General features: G+C 42.2%; 1 protein-coding gene and 1 long non-coding RNA gene across 2 annotated transcripts in view; one reads left to right on the top strand and one right to left on the bottom strand.

Moving 5' to 3' along the window:
• Window positions 1-4,078: 4,078 nt before the first annotated feature.
• crb1 (crumbs cell polarity complex component 1) overlaps window positions 4,079-17,257 on the bottom strand; it is a 20,486-nt gene continuing 7,307 nt past the window's right edge. The window contains exons 7-14 of the mRNA XM_008331879.3: window positions 16,996-17,257; window positions 14,838-15,385; window positions 14,585-14,750; window positions 13,477-14,413; window positions 11,336-11,380; window positions 10,933-11,055; window positions 10,363-10,489; window positions 4,079-5,918 (exon numbers count right to left, since the gene is read on the bottom strand). The exon at window positions 16,996-17,257 is cut by the window's right edge and continues 40 nt beyond it. Coding sequence (XP_008330101.1) covers window positions 5,700-5,918; window positions 10,363-10,489; window positions 10,933-11,055; window positions 11,336-11,380; window positions 13,477-14,413; window positions 14,585-14,750; window positions 14,838-15,385; window positions 16,996-17,257 — 2,427 coding nt within the window. The 3' untranslated portion in view covers window positions 4,079-5,699. The remainder of the gene's footprint in view (window positions 5,919-10,362; window positions 10,490-10,932; window positions 11,056-11,335; window positions 11,381-13,476; window positions 14,414-14,584; window positions 14,751-14,837; window positions 15,386-16,995) is intronic.
• LOC112486412 (uncharacterized) lies at window positions 4,715-13,603 on the top strand. The gene is made up of 3 exons (XR_003048843.1): window positions 4,715-4,844; window positions 7,584-7,750; window positions 13,483-13,603. It is a non-coding gene; the product is annotated as an uncharacterized LOC112486412 (long non-coding RNA).

The raw sequence follows: 17,257 nt of genomic DNA, 5'->3' as shown, positions 1-17,257 counted from the left end.
CTTCTGAACCATATCCATTCTGTTGGTCACATAAACTTTAGAGCGGGCTGACAGTTGTTCCCATTTCTGTCGAACTCCCGCAGATAATGGGAGTAAATGATATTTATCCATAAAAATAGCGCTAAACTCAAAGCCACTGTTGTTTTCACAGGATTCGTCGGCTTTCAGAAAAGAAAAAAAGTCTATTTTTAGAATCCTTACAACCCACTCTTTGTGTCCCACATGTTGAAATGCAATCTGTATGCGTGTGTGCGTGTGTGTGTGTGTGTGTGTGTGGACTGGAGTCACACTGCACTGTGATGCAGTGATTGACGATTGTACTGTAATGCAGCAATAAGGTTCTCCTCAGAGAGCAGCGACGTGGATGTAATGTGTCCAGAGTCCAAACTATTTCTGTGGCAGACTCTCCTGTGGAGAGAAGGCCGCGTCCAGAGCCTGTGGGTTCCCATCATTCTCTGAGTCACCACAAGCCCGGGGAGAGGGAGAAGCTTTTTCATGTGCTTGTGTTGGGAATATTACATTTATGGTTCGTTGTTCCTATGATTTATGCCAGACGCCAGTCGGTGTGGCACTTTAATAGCAGCTATTCCTCCACTTCTTGAGTGCTGCTTTGCGTTAACGATTCGCCCATAAAGTCTTTGGCGCTCTTCTAAAAGCCCAGGCCTAGAAATGCCCACATGGAGAAAACAGACTCCAGAACAGTGTCTGTGCTGCTCGTTTACTGCAAACAAATTTATTACTATGCAAATATTAAAGAATCAGAAATATGTGGTTTTACTTGAAGAGTAATCCTGAGGTTGCTTTGTTGTTTTGTTTTTTTGTTACCTACAGTGGTGTGTGTGAGTTTTTGACCAGGCCCGGGTTTGTAAGTTGGACCCACACAAATCAGTTATCCTGCAAGAAATACTGTTGACCAAAGAGTTTATGGTCGGACCAACACAAAAATGGATCAGTTATCCTGTAAGAAATACTGTTGACCAAAGAGTTTATACAAAAGGTTTTTATTTTTTTAAGTTCTTGTTAAAAACCCTCTCAAATCTGCAACAGATGCTGAATGATTCAGGATCTACTTCCTGTCCAAACACATTTGGTTTGTTGATGTTACGGCATTTTCGTCAGTATGTGGACCAGGTACATGATGAAATACAGCCCTAAACTGTGACAGAGCTGCTGGGCTATAAGTGCCAGACAGATACTTATAGTGTTTTTCCCAGTATTCCTCTCATGTACTGACTGAAAAATCAATTAATGTTTTATGTAGCAATTTTTTTCACTTGTTTTTCTCTGAATTCTAACTCTTTATCTCAATTAATAAACTAAAGTTCAGGAAATGGATCCCAGATCAATTTTGTAAGACCTTCTAAAAGAACATGGAACAGTTTTGGATTAAGAAGTGCCAAAGTTACAGGTGTTTGGTTTTTTTTTGTTTGTTTTTTTGTTTTGTTTTAAGCTCCTTCAGCTGTTTGAAAGACTTAAACACACCACTGTATGTCGATGACGCTCATGTTTCCTTAAATGGATATTCTTGGTCTGTTTGAACAGTGAGAACTGAGGCGTCAGTGTTTGTGCCTTGTACAGTCGTCTCAGTACAATCACAACCTGGTAGGAAACGTTACAGTATTACAGAAGGCGGTGCAATCTTTTATTTAGCGCCACCTTGGGTCACATTGAGGGACAAAATATATATGTATTTGTGTTAAATTACTATGAAAAGACAAAGTCTTATTTGGACCTGAGAAACTCAGCTGAATACACCTAGATTGTTAGTTTTGTACTGGAATCAGAGAAACTGTCAAGAATGTTAAGTCATTGAAATGAAACATGGACACACCAGAGTGATGTCTGAATAATTAAAAATATAAACTGTTGAATTTATTGTTTTCATTCTGTAAATCAAAGACTTCAATCTCTCTTTTACATTATATTACATTATATTTTCCAAACACTCATCCTGAGCAGTCACAGTTATATATGTATATTTATATGTATGAATATGTGTTTATATATGTATACATATATACTATATGTGTATATGAATATGTATATATATTTATGTGCATATATATTTACATATATACATACACCGAGACTGTTTTCTTGAGTCACTTCCATGATAATTAAATATTATTTTCATCTGAATAGATATGTATTTTTCTGGCCTGAGTATATTTTACACAAATAATATATGATAATATATGATATGGTGTTGTGTATGTTGTAAAAAAAAAACAACCTATATATAAATATTTTAGATTTTATTTTTGGAGGAGAAAAGAAATATATATAGAGAGATTATAAAACAAAGTTGTCTCATGTTCACAGACATGATTTTGTTCCGGTACTTTTCTCTTTGTTGTATGTGCGTGTACTGTGTGTATCTGTGCAGTACGGTGAATGTGTCGTACACACCAGTGCTTTTGTTCAGTTTTACAGCTGCGTTCTAAAGTTTTTGGTACTCACCATTTTGGGTACAATGTACTATCCTGTACATGAAAAACACAGAAGGAAACATTGACCTCTTCGGCCCTGAAGAGGTCAAACAGAATTTAGATCTTTATATTTAATATAAATTTTCTCTGAACAGGACAAGTTTTGATCTGCTGTTGACTCAGTTAGGAATTCAATAGCCCACACACTGGAGACAAATATGAGACAAGAGTTAATAAAGAGTTAGTCACCTGAGTTTACTCCTTCCAAGTTGAACTTTTGTTTCATGTTGCAGAGATAATTCGAATTCACATTGACCAATCAGAAGACCTGCATTCACCCAGCGCTGTTTTCTGTTCCTTTCATTCCAGTGTTTTCTTCATATGCTAATGATAATTATGATCTCTGTGCCATTCACTCATTCGTTTCATTTCCAACGTTGGCCACACGTGCATGTGTTTTAGCAAAAAAAAATTTAAATAATAATAAAAAAAACAACAACTCTGTAACTGCTGAGGTCAGTGGACTGGGCTTCTGATGAGTGAACCTGGTCCAACTGAAGCTAACTGTGCGCTGTGAAGTGAAAGTGGAAATAACTGAACTGAAATAAAATAAAAATGAATAAAAACATTTCAGTCTCACCAGTCTCTGCTTTCATCTTTAGGAAAAGTCAATTTTGTCGACCTGTGTTTTTTACAATCGTCGACCTTTGTAGGTTGTACCAGAGCAGAGTCTGTGCCAAAATGTTGTTTCTCAACCATTAAAAACACCACAGTAAAATAATAATAATAATGTCAGCGTATCACAGTAAATTATTCACAGATATTTACAGTGTGAATCTGTTAGTCCTTGGTTTAGTGTGGATTAGGAGTGAGATTGTTTTCTATTTGTCACTTCCCTACTCGACTGCAGCCAATCACACGAGTCCCTGCTGATTGGTCCTCACTAATGACCAGCTCTGGTTCACTGGAGGTCATCTAATCTGACCATGATCTGACAGAAAGAACGAGCTGAAGATAATTTTGTTGAATACTGTCTTTAATCAAACTATTATTGGACAGTGAATTTCAGCACAATCATGAATTTGAGGACAAAATAAAAATTAGAAATAAAAACACACTTTTGAAGGAACCTGAATAAAGAACTGTTCTAACATCATCTCAGGTCAACGGATGGATTAATTCATACAAATATATATTTATGTTTTTACACTGAACTCAATTCACTGCTAAAAACTCACTAAAACACATTTAATAAATTAAAATTCACACAGTCAACAGTAACTAACAGATTGTTCATACTTTTGGCAAAACACTTGGACACAAATAATCCACTTAAAAAAACTGCTAAAACAGTATTTTCAGTTGAGATTAAAGAGTATATATTTAAATATACAAGAGAAATGAATCTCTACGCCAACCAATGATTGTTTTCTGTCTTCTGTTTCATAAACTGCAGGAAGTTTACAACAGGAAAATCCTAGATTTTTAAAAAAAATCATAAATCGACGATAGTATATTTATCAGTATATTTAAATATACAAGAGAAATTAATCTCTACACCAACCAATGATTGTTTTCTGTCTTCTGTTTCATAAACCGCAGGAAGTTTACAACAGGAAAATTCTAAAGAAAATTCTAGATTTTAAAAAAAATCATAAATCGACGATATTTGCTGAATCGTGACTACAGCACTTTGTAGCGGACCAGACGATGATTAGCTCCTAGCTTGTTCCCAAAATGTCTAACAGGAACGTTTTAATAAAATGCACATCACATTTGGCCACAAACTGAACTATTTTACTAAACAAAATATATTACGACACATTTAAACTTATTTTCCTTGTTTTCAGAGTGATATTTGAATCCTTCTGTTCCACCAACACCAGTGCCTGAATGGAACCTGAACTAAAATCATTGCATCAGTCGGACGCGGAACAGATGGAGACGGCAGGAAACCGATATCTCTCAAAGATGGATTGACCGGAAGTCAGACCTGATCTTTATGAGGCTCTAAAGTGGATTTTATTTGGCGGCCTCCTCGCCACCAATACTATCGACTATTGTCAGAGCTTGATCGTTCACACAGCCCACTGTCAAATAATTACAAGCTGCAGCTGCACAGCCCAGACGGGGGGTCGGGGCGGTGGGTTTGGACAAACCGGCCGTATTAGGTTGCCTGGATTTTAAAGGTCCGACATGTCGCATCTGAGCAAAACTGAAGTGACAGTTAATGTTGGAAAGTTGTCGGGTCGATTCCTGATTCCTGAGTATTTATTAGTCCAGAGGGAGAAGAGTTCGCTCCGTGTCGTGTTCTGGAGTCGTTGAGGGAGATTGACGGAGAGCCGAAGTTAACAAGTCAACAGGTTATGAAAAATGCCTGGAGAAGGTTTTTAATGTCCAAACCTCAAGAACACGGTAAGTTCTCCACCGTGGAACTGTCACCTTTCATTACCGATTAGAGGTTTAGTTTAAACAAGGGCTGAAAGTTCACATTTTAGGGTCTAAAGTCTAAACCCTAATTGAGTCTGTTTTGATTTTACGAGGATGTTTCCGGGTAATCCAGCAGAGGGAGCTATGTATGTATAAATGTTTAAACTTGGACACTGTTTGTTTTCATGTTGTGTGAAATGCCCAGGTCTGCTGTAGGCTAAATGGTACTTAGCTCCACTGCCTGTTAGGAATTCATGAGAATTATTGTTGTTTTTGGCATTTGCAAGTGAGAGGGAAAAGTATCTGAAATACGCTAAATTTCCCCAGCTAGCTTTGCCACAATAGCACATTGCAAATACCGCTAAAGCTAGCCGTTCTGCTCAATAAGATCACAAGAAAACCAGCTAGTATGCTGTTTTACTGTTAGCATGTTAACAGTTCATGGGTAGAAACCTATATATATTTTTGTTGATTTATCACATTGTATGTTGTGCCACTGTGAGTTTTGTGTGTTGTGAACAACCGTGAACATTATCATCAGGTTCTTACATAATGTAGTTTATTAAAAACTGTGACGTAACATATTTTTGTTTGTTTGTTTTTTAAACCCAAAACATCACATTTTACCCAGAGTGCTGCTCTCTGACTACTACGCCTCTGCGCCTGCGCAGGAGAAACATGTTGATGACAAACACGAAGCCACGAACATTTTTTTCTGTACTTCTAAATATGTTTCATTTTATTCTAAAAATGGCTCTTTTTTTTAGCAATAGTTCAAAAAGTGTGCAAGTAGATGTAGGTAAAATGACGTCCACCTTCAGAGTCCACACTCTCCACTGTTCATATCAGTCTCTCTGTAGGAGGTGGTTGTGTGATGCTCCACATCTCCACCCGTGATCCGTCCTTCTCCTGTCGGCTGGGGCTGTAGGTGCCGTGGGTCGCTCTGCGAGTTAGCGCCATCCCCAGTCCGACTGCAGTCAGGATAAATATCAGCAGCAGGGTGACGGACACCAGACTGACGTAGAGTAAAAGGTCTGAGGTCAAACCCACAGGGGTCAACTGCAGGGAGGAGAAGACGGAGTTAAACCAGAAATGAAGTTCATTCACAACAAGTCTTTTAAATTCCCTCAGTCACACACTCTTACACACACTGCGCCCCCTCCTGACTGTCACTACACCAGACGCTCCACACGTGCGGCCAAAGTGCTGATGGAAGTGTTTCCCATCTCAGTAGGTGGGCTGCGACCCTCAGAGGCCTCTAGCTGCCGTGGACTGAAACCTCCCTCCGTCCGCCGCCTCTCTCTCAGTTTGGCTACGGCCATCGTCAGCCCAACCATCACCACTATCACCACAGCAATCAGACAGGGAACCAGCACAGCGGCCACCCGTGAGCTGTGAGGAGCTCTTATTATCTGTGGACCGTCACACACACACACACACACACACACACACACACAGGTTTCCTTTTTTTGCATGGACTTTTTGAAAACACCATGGTAACTCATGTGATGATTTGGAGTTAGCATGGGCGGCTAGCTAAAGAAATCTGCCCCCAGTGCAAACCAGTGGACAGTGTTTTCATTTAATTTTTGCTATTGCTGTAAAAGCTGTGCTCACTTTCTGTCCAGCTGGATTATTGTGATGACTTTCTGTGAAGAAAGTTTAACTTTTAATGTGCGTTTTCCAGGATTTGCATTAGCATATTGTTGTAGCTTATCTTCAGCTAGATTCTGATCAATTTTATGCTAACTTTTTTTCATTCTTTGTCTAAATTAAAACTGTTCCTTTGGAAACATGTTAGTCATACCTGACTGTCTGTCTAACTGCGATTAATTTGCAGGTAAATTTGAACTCACTCTTAGCTCATGGCTACATTTGGAACATTTCTTATTTGTTTGACTTCAAGTGTTTGTAACTGAGCAGTTGCTGTTCAACAAAATTTAGCGTAACACAGTATAGTCACATATCACTTGATTCTGGTTTTGTGTATCCCATGAAAATTGTCCCCAGAAAAGGATGAAAACCAGTACACACTAGCTTGTGCGCACGCACACACACACAGACACACAGAGAATCACAAGCCACGAGCCAAGAGCGTCTGATGGCAGCAGTAAGAATCTGCGTAGAATCATATTTAACAAACCCATTGATCCTCACACACCGAAAAAGTCACAGAAACACCTTTAGAACCAACCAGAAACGTAGGAACCCTGCACACACCCACACACACCCACACACTCTTGTAGAATTCTGAGAGGACCAGTCAAAGCCATGGACTCAGTAGGAATCAAAGCAGTGAGTGATTGTTAACATTCATTAACCAGAAGCAGCAGCAGCAGCAGCAGCAGCAGCAGCAGCAGCAGCTGATACACTTACATGGCTGGCCGTGGTGGGTGTGATGGTGGTGACACCGTGAGTGGCTGATAAAAAGGTTAGCAACAGCACAACAGCAGTAAGTTTGGTTCCATAACACTTAAAATTCAGGCTGACACCGTCTTTATCAGCGAGGCAGGCTGCTCAGCCTGACAGCTCACACAAGGCCCTGCGAGGGAATCTCAGAAGTCAGCAAACTTTTCTACTCAGCAATCAATGTGGAAACATAATTCTAATAAAAATTCAACAATCCATGACCTGAGGCAAAAAATAACTCGTGCACCGGCGCTCACTCGCACTGCAGCCGTTACACTCTCTCTGCCCCCCCCCTCTCTCTCTCCCTTGCTACAGGTTCTTTGTTGACTGCTGGAAAGTGCTTACCTGTCAGCGCGGCACAGTTGGCTGCCACAGCAAGTGTGACACCAGCGAGCCACGGCAGCCTGCAGCCAGGAGCCGCCATCAGTCACTGATGCCACACACACACCGACACAGAGACGTCTGACTAACCAGTCTCTGAGGTACACTGCATGGCAAGGCCACCCTGGAGCCTTAGCTGTATCACACACACACACACACACACACTCAGACACACACACACTCACGGTGAGAAGGCAGCTCTGCTTCACTGCTGTCAGCACTATCAACCTGCTTTATATGTGTGTGTGTGTGTGCAACATAAGCTGCCCTCATACACGCCTCTGAAGCAGGCCCAACTTCTGTGAGTGCCACCAGTTCTCTGCTGAAGCTGCACTTCAGCAGCAGATGCTGCTTTTCCGCTGGCCCAGCACATTTCCCTGTCTCTGTGGATGTGGACGGTCACATCAGTGCCGACGGTGAAGAAGTGCCTCTCATTTCCTCCCCCATGTTCCTCCCTCCATCAAGGCTACATCTACCGAACCGCTACACGCACATACACACACATAGACTTGAGGACAATACAAGATTGAGACAATACTGTGGTGCAGGAGAGACAGGAGAGACAGGAGAGACAGGAGAGACAGGAGAGACAGGAGAGACAGGAGTGTCGTCCAGTCGTAGTCAGTGATGCAGACGAGTTAGTTGCGATGAAGAACAAACGTAGCTACACGTTTGTGATGTGATTTGGTTTGATTGACAAAAGAGATCAGACGTTCTGATTGACTTTGTCTTTGGAGACGATTAAGAATTTCGTTAGGCTGAAGTCACGGTCCGTATGAGGAACCTGCTGTGTCAGTGGTTTTAGTCTCTGAGTATTTTGTCCTTTTTTTTTTGGTAAATTTTATGAGCAATTTCAAACAAAGCCTTGCTGCTGATTGGTGCTTCAGTCTCTTTCTACGGTGGGACTGTCCTCATGCTATGGATGCCCGTGCCCTGGGTTTGTCTTTTTGGACACTCACCTACTCTGTCATTACATCACTTCCTGTCTGTCTCCTCCCAGCGTTTCCTCTCTGGTTTGATCTTTTCTCTTCTGGTCTTTCGTCTCTTTCTAGACTCTGATTCTTGTGTGTTCTACTGTGGTTCTTTGGAGTGTCAGGGTCTTCAGGTTAGACCCCAAATTAATTTGAAAAATAATGTTTTGTCTTCACTCCATCGTGCTTCTGGGCTGAATTAAAGCTGGGCAGTATTTAAACCTGTTGATGTTCTGAATATCTACGTTAGATTGTCAGACATCAGAAAACAAAGATGGTCGAAGTAAACCTGGTAAAAATGAGGTTTGCACCAAAGTGACAGGAAAATGGAGTTAGTGTGAGGTTTTACTGTTTGATGGAAAAATGAGTGGAAATGGATGAAAAGAAGACGGAAGACAAAATGAAGAATGAGGAGAGTTTTATTTGACAGCAGTGGAGACAAAGACTGGAGTTTGACAGAACATTTGACGATGAAGCAGAGACAGAGACAGAAAACAAATAGTTTAAGAACAGTGGGGCGTTAATCACAAAGTGTAAAAGACAGAGGTTCAGATCAGGGGTGTTCAACCTGTGGCTCTTTAGTCTCCTAACTACGGCTCCCTGGAATTGACCAACTTTAGTCTTATGTCTGTTTCTGTGTGGAGAGTTGCAGACCCTGGGTCTTGTAATTAGGATTTTGTATTTGTTTTTTTCTTTTGTTTTTTTTTTACAAATCTCTGACCACAGCATCATGGTTGGTTCCTCCTGTCAGTTGGTTCTGTTCACGCAGGGTTAAAAATATCACTGTCTCACCAACTCGGTTTGGAAACATGAGGGATTTATTTTTTTCTGTGCTACAAAACAACGCAGCAGTCAGTCAGTCAGTCAGTCAGTCAGTCAGTCAAAGCCACAGACATCACAGCTGAGTGGATGTATATCCACATCTGACAGACAGCGTGTTGTCTTGTAGCCTCTGTTGGTGCTTTGATATCTGGGGCTCAGACACGGCGGCTGACAGCGTGTGTTCAGATGGAGACATTATAAATAACACAGTTTGTAATGCTGCTCATTTGATAAAAAAAACAAAACAAAAAAACCTGTCGACACTGCAGGTAGATGTCACTATTGTCGTTCAAACCTGATCAGGAAGTTAACGTTCTCTAAAACTACTTTAATGTTTAAATCAGTAAAATAGCAAAATTAGCTTTTCACAATAAAGTGCTGATGATGACTGTGGACATTCATGTTAAGGCACAGACACAGCTCAATCACTGCAGGTTAATAAAAAGAAAACGGAACTCTGTGGGTGGGTCACTGAGCCCTAGTGGACAGAACTGGTCAGTGCACCAGAGAGCTGAGAGTCAAACCTCTGCAAGGTGGACATTCTTTTGAACATGCTGATGTTTTTGGAGACCTGTTATTTAAAATAAATAAAGTATAGCAAATTCTAATGATTAAATATACATTTAAGAAGAAACGTGAAGACAGAATTAACCAATCAGCAAATGCTATATTTTTTATATTTTACTGTTTTGGTAAAATGTGGTGCAAATATGATAAAAGATGAAAGTTGTGTTGTAGATGTGTTGTGAAAAGCCTCAGTTCCAACACACACACACACACACACACACACCCAGCCAGCATCAGTCGCCCCCCCCCCAGTCCACCTCCGGCTCATCATCCAGTCTGAGGATGAGGTAGGACAGCAGCTGGAAGAGGTTCTGCCACAGCAGCAGAGCCACGTAAAAGTAAATGTCGCTTACGTCCGTTTGGCAGAATTCTCCGGCGAAGCTCATCTCGCACACGCAGACAAACTTGTTGATGAGGTTGCGACAGTAGCCTCCGTTCAGACAGGGATTGGACTTGCACTCATCCACCTCCTGCTCACACCTGTAAGAAACCAACAGTCGCGTTCAGGTCAGTCGGAGACACGCGTGTCAGTGATGTTGGAGCTGCTGAGATTTAGAAGGCGGCGGTTGTCAGTTCTGCTCACTGTTTCTACAGAAAGACTCAGAGAGAGATGGCTTCAGATGACACTGTTCTCCTAATCTCTGTCACTTGATTGACAGGTAGCCACGCCTCAAACTGATCTCTTTGAACCTTAGAAATCTTCATTTAATCTGAGATAGTCGGATACTGAGGAAGTAGTAGAAGTAGGGATAGTATATTGTATATATATGTACATGTACATTTGTGTGTGTATGTGTTTATATATGAAATATATTTTGGTTCCAGGATGTGTGTGTATGTGTATATATATGAAATATATTTTGGTTCCAGGCCTTTATCTAACACCAAGGTCCAGTACTGATATAATAAATCTCCTGTCCTACCTGTGTCCAGTGAATCCAGGTGGACAGTCACAGGACAGCTCTCTCTCAGTGCAGTTCCCTCCATTGAAGCAGGTGTAGTTCCTGGTGTCGTCTCCACACACAGAGACGGGCAGCTTTGGACGTCTGGTAGAAAATAATCAGACACAACATAGTGGTTACAATTTGTTTTTTTTCTTACACAATCTGAAAAAAAATTTTTTTTTTCCTTCTCACAATAACAATGCTGTTAAGTTTTCCCAGTTCTTATGTTGATTAGTTGACAGTTAAAGTGAACTTGTTGACCGTGATCTGAAATTTGACACTTAGGTTCACATTTTGGAACAAGAAATAGAAAACAAATACCAGACACAAGAGAGAAGAAGAAGAGTAGAAGAAAAGAAGAAGAAGCAGTGGAAGTACTTACACTTTTCTGACAACAATGTACCACGGTATTTCTTCAGTGCGTTCACTGCAGCGAAACAGGAAGAAAGGAGGAGAGATGGGAGTAGAAAGCGACACAAACAGGAGAGACAAACAAAACGAAATCATTTTGATGAAAAGTTTACAGTGAAGACGTTTCCCACTAAAGGGAGACGTGCAGCTTGTCTGCTGGCTTGTTTAGCGAGACACTTGCAAAAGTCTTTTTCTTCTGCAGGGGCTGAAAAATGCAAGGTGCTGTGTGTTTACAGGATAAATGGTTGGAGGCGGTTCCCCCTGCTGGTTCTCTGAGGCAAACGATAGATGACAGGGGGAAAAGCTGGAAAGTGTCGCTGAACCACACAGCTGTGTGTAGTGAGACACCGGCAGCAGACTGAGGCCTTTTCTGGTTGACACTAGAATAGAAATGTGGCTTCTTAGACACTCGCTGCAGGCGAGGTTGAAATGCTGAACAGAGGAAAACACGCGGAGACGTTTACGGCGAAGGATTTGTTTCTGTTGTGGTGCATTCCCTTATCTCTGTGCAATTTTGAGGCATTTATTTGTGGAGCTTTGTGTTTGAGTTGACTAACTAACTCGGCTCACAAAAGTTTTCACCGAGCAGCAAAGTCATCTTCAGGGTATGAACTGAACGGCTTTAGTCTCTAGTTGCCTCTCAATAAACACGTTATAGAGACTATTTACTGTGGATGCACTGGTATCAGTGTTGGGCCTGATCATTGTTACTGATATACGTACTATGTAGTACTTTTCACTTCAACTAACACTCGTCAGTGTTGTGTGTTTTCCTACTGCCGTTCAGTGTCTCACTGCCCTCAGGGGTAGTTTCTGTAAGTAGGTCAACAATAGTCTTCAGTTTAAATGACACTTTGTTAACAGTTAAAGGCAGGAATCTGTGTCTAGTTCTATTTTTCCGTGGACAGAAAAAAAAGCTCTGCTCACTTTCTGGTCAGCTGCCTGTGTTGCCCATGCAGGAAGTCAGATTTATTTTTTTATTTATTTTTTTTACTTTTTGTTAGTATTTCTCAGCTTGGTGCCGTCACTGTGGTTTGGGTTGTGCTCACACCTACACACTGCACGTCACTCAATCTCCCACAGAGCTGTATATACTGTAACACTGCCTTCTAGTTTTGAATATATAATGAAATCCAACATAAAGAAGTATCCCTACAGGAAAGTAAACAAAAAAATACTCATACTTGTATGGGATTTTACCTCTTAGTAAATCCACTGGAAAAAAAACAAATATTTAATTTGACCGACCTGGAGTTGGTCAGAACTTCTCCTGATGTAAGAGTTTAAATGACAAATGTAGTTTGGTTTGTTCGCTCCTGGTTTGCAGCTATTCAAAGAAGTCACATGATCACAAAAATGTTAACACTTATGAACTTATTCAAACTCCTGTTTGCGTCCATTTTGTGTAATATACATATTGTACTATTATACTATATAATGTCAGTGGTGAACGCAGACGTAGTAGCATTTTTACTTTCTTTCTCAGGGCTAAAAGGTTAACACGAGGCCTCAGCATTTTTGCCTTAGAGAATTTGTTTTATCAATCAAGCATGAAACAGTTGTTGTCATGGGATTGGTCAGTTTTATTTCCTAAAGGTCTATCTACAGGCTCCTTTTCTGTGAGTCCAAAGTTGGTCAGTACTATATACTGAAGGTCTAACTACAGGCTCCTTTTCTGTGAGTCCAAAAACGTGCAGGTAAAACTGAGGTTATATTAGGACATGCTCTGAAAACACTGACACTCATGTCAGTGGTGGTTCTGAGCAGGCTGGCAGTTTTCACTGGAAAAAAAATATCCTGCCACTGCATTAAGAATTTTTGTTCACTGAAGCAGATGTCACAGTGTCCTTAGTGTTCTTACTATAATGTAATGTAGTTCCACACACGAGACACACGACCAAGTTGGGTTTTGTATAATAGAAAATACATTAATCTGATCGTTGCCTATGTCTATGTTACCACCATTGATAAATTCCCTCCTTTAGCTTCACAATTTTTCCAGTTTAAACTGTGAGCATTAGATGAAAGAATATGTTGGAAAATGAGTGAATGAATGAGTGAATGAATGAGTGAATGAATGTCCAGTTTAAACTACCAATCATTGGAACCTACTTGCAGAAAGGTCCGGTGTAGTTCTCGGGACAGAGACAGGCGTAGGTGTCCGGCCCGTGCAGACAGGTGGCTCCGTGGGCACACAGGTGGTTCTCGCACACGTCCACCTTCTTCTCACAGTCCACACCAGTGTATCCAGACTCACAGATACACTCGTGCGTCGGCCCCTGCGCGCTGCAGTTGCCGTGGACGCAGGGACTGGATTCACAGCTGTCGAGGAAGCTCTCGCAGCGTCTGCCGGCCCAGCCCTCGGCACAGCTGCAGTTGTAGGTGTTGAAATAGTCGTGGCACTCTCCCCCGTTCATGCAGGGGTTGGGTTCACACACGTTGGCCCCGCTGCAGCCGAGGAGAGGTTGCCGGGATGTCAGGAGGAACTGCTCCTTCTGCAAACGTGGCAGGCTCACGTCCGCGGAGCTAAAGTAAGGCAGGGCGATGCCACCCAGCTCCACCGTGCCCAAACATCCAACCAGGGGCCGGCCAGCATCAGAAGACAGGCCCCCCAGAAAAATGTCTACCCCTTCCCTGAGGAAGTCCAGGTTACCTCCGTGTCCCGTGGAAGTGATGGATTTCTCCTTCTCTCCATCCAGCACCAAAGTCCACTGGGACGTTAGTGCCCAGGGTGCTGCCATGAACACAAAGATGCGGTGCCACTCACCGTCACTGACTCTTTTGTTGCTCCTGAGGCTGACTGTGGACACAGGCTGCTCACCTCTCTCCTCGGTGTCAGCTGAAGTGGGGCTCTTCAGCTCCATGACAAAGTAACCATCCTGGACCGACAGCATGATGAAGGCTGGGTCCTTCTCCGCACGCAGGACGGCTGCGTTGAGTTTCTGTGTGCGCAGGTTTAGCAGGATGTTGTTTAGACCTTTGGATATGTGACCGTTCCCTCTGTAGGACAGGACCGTGCTGTCGTGAAGGAAAGTGGCGTTGGAGTAACCTGTAACATCAGGTAAAAGAAAATCAAGTATATCCTTAGACACAGTTTTTTTAATATCAATGTTTTGTTGCACTCCCAGCTGAATTTAATGTTGCAAAAAATGTATTGAAATAAAAACAATTACTGTAACATCAGGGAAATACACATCCAGTGTGAACGGTGTGGACTCACATTCATATCCCTTGTACAGCATGGAGCACTCAGCAGCTGGGGGACACGGGGACAGCTCACACCACTGCACCTCCTCACAGTGACGTCCTGAGGTGCTGGACGGACACGTGCAGCTGAAGGCGTCCCAGGTGGAGTAACACGTCCCTCCGTTGAGACATGGGTTTGACTGAGGAGCAGAAAACAATACCAGGAACGGTGTCAACTACGTAGACTGGTTTCATCAACATATTCGTCAACTAAAGATTTTACTCACACTACAGACGTTGTCTCCTGGACATCCAGTGTTGATGTCCTCCATGACGTCCAGAGGAAAAGACCTCACCGCGGTGTCCAGTCCAAAGAACTGCAGCTGAACATCATTGATCCTCAGGTCCTGAATGCAGCCCTTGAAGTATCCACCCAGAACTGCAGTGGTCCTGGTCTCGTTCAGACCTCCCACATAGACCTTGTCTCCCTCTTGGACATAAATGGGTCTTATCTCCACCTCCCCTTGTTTCTCAGCTTCTATGACCAGCATCATACGGTCGTCCATCACCTCCACACTAACAAAGTGGACCTTTCCATCGTTGATGGCTTTCTCTGCCCTCAGGACCTGGGAGGTGTTGACCTGCAGGGTGACCCTGCCGTCCATCAGCCACATGTGCAGGTACTGACTGCTGTTGTTGGCCAGCACCATGAGAAGTCCACTGTGTTGTGTGCGGAGGAAGAAAGAGATGGAGAAGTTCTGACCCAGATCATGTGAGACCGTGAAGGCAGCGTAGCTGGTGGAGTCCTCGTGTCCGAAACGTGCGGTCGCATGTTCTGCAAAAGAACGGGAGGAGACATTTGTACTTTGGAGAAGATCTCCACGGAGTGAGTGAAGTTCATTACATGCTCCACTTTATATCTTTGAAGTCACACTTTAATGTTTATATTTAGAAAGTTTTCTAATATATATATATTTAATTTATTTTAGTTGTTTTAGTCCTTGTTTTTTTTGGTGTCTGTCTGCTTGTGTTAAATAGTGTTAAATATTTTTAACGAATTAAATAAAATAATATAATATTTCAACCTCAATGTTTACATCTGAAAAATATCTTCATTGTGTATCAGATACATCTATTTCAGATTGTCACTGAGAATTTTTTTTTTCTGTCCACTCTTTTACACCTGAAAAATATCTTCATTGTGTATCAGATACATCTATTTCAGATTGTCACTGAGAATTTTTTTTTTCTGTCCACTCTGTTGTAGAACAGCACAAATACAGTAACTCCAAATAGAAAAGAACAGAGCCAGAAAATCCTTCTACCTGCTCAGTCAGACTAACTTTGTTTAGTTAGTGGCTAAAGAGTTTTCCCAGTTGTCCACAGACAACCTGCCGATGTGACCGTCCACCTTTTACAAACACACTTTAATGAACAAAAACTTTTATAAAATGTCTCCACCTGACTGGCCCACTGCTGACCTGAAAAGCCGTTTGTGTGGAGAGTAAAAATGCCGACGCAGGAAAGGAAATGTAAGAAGCCACCACTGCCCTCATACACACAGTGTCCAGCGTCAGCACTTACAGCTGCAGCGTGTTTACCTGCCACAGCAGCAGAACACCGAGGACACACAGACTGAGAGGTCAAACAGATTAGGAAGGGTCACGTGACTGTTGTGTAACAGCTTGGATTTGTATGGACAGGATATCACTGCACACCTGGGTGTGCATTAACTGTAAAGACTACTGTACGGAGGTGCTGGTAGGAGACAAGTGTGAAAATCAGCTGAGTTGTTTTTATAGAAGCACTGATTATATATAAGAGGATCAGAGCGTCTGAGGTTTTAATTGGCTTCATCTGATCTATTCCTGTTTATCCCTCTTTCACATCCAGCAGAATTTTACTCAATGGCTTCAGTGAGACGGACTTGTTCACATTATGACATTGAGTTGAAGTTTTGTCTTAAAGCCTGTGTTTGAATGTTGCTCTCTGTGCTGAGAGTTGATCATTTCTGGGCCTCGACTTCATTGTTCAAGGTCTTGAAATGTATACCTCTCTTTTCCACACTCAACAAATCCAAACAGTCACAACGTTGTCATTAGTCCAGGACAGCCTGGAAGAATCATTTACATCATTGAGACTCCACCCACTCCAGGCACCACCTTCTTAAAGTGATGCCCTCAATAGCACCTCTTACAGGTCAACAAGACACGCGATCGAGATTCAGGCCAGTGTTCTTACACAATAACTTAGGTTAAAAAAAAAAGGTTGTTACATATCCATAGTGTTACACACCTAAACTGTATTTTAATCATCTAGAAATAACAAAATTGACCTGATTTTCCTTTGCTGATTCAAATAACTAATATAAAATGAATAATTACATTGATTATTAGTAGTAGTTTAATTCACATGAACCAGTCTTACATGTGAGTGTGAACCTACCCTCCTCACAGTCCTGCCCGTCGTACGGCCTTGGACAGTGACACTGGTAGCTCTGCCACAGGTTCACGCACTGCCCCCCATTTCGGCACGGAGAGCTGAGGCAGTGGTCCCTGTGGCTGCAGCCAGGGGTCACAGCATGGCTGAACAGCCAGTCCACAAGGACGATGAGCTCCTGGTCCACATTAATGTCCTGCATGCAGCCGATAAATGCAGGGACTTGACTTTGTTGACTGGAGCTCTGAGGCATCCCTCCAAAGAAGAG

The sequence above is a fragment of the Cynoglossus semilaevis genome, chromosome 2 (genome assembly GCF_000523025.1).
Source record: "Cynoglossus semilaevis isolate Cse_v1.0 chromosome 2, Cse_v1.0, whole genome shotgun sequence".
NCBI lineage: Eukaryota > Metazoa > Chordata > Actinopteri > Pleuronectiformes > Cynoglossidae > Cynoglossus > Cynoglossus semilaevis.
Note: the sequence above shows the minus strand (reverse complement) of the source record. Positions and strands in the feature narration are given on the sequence as shown.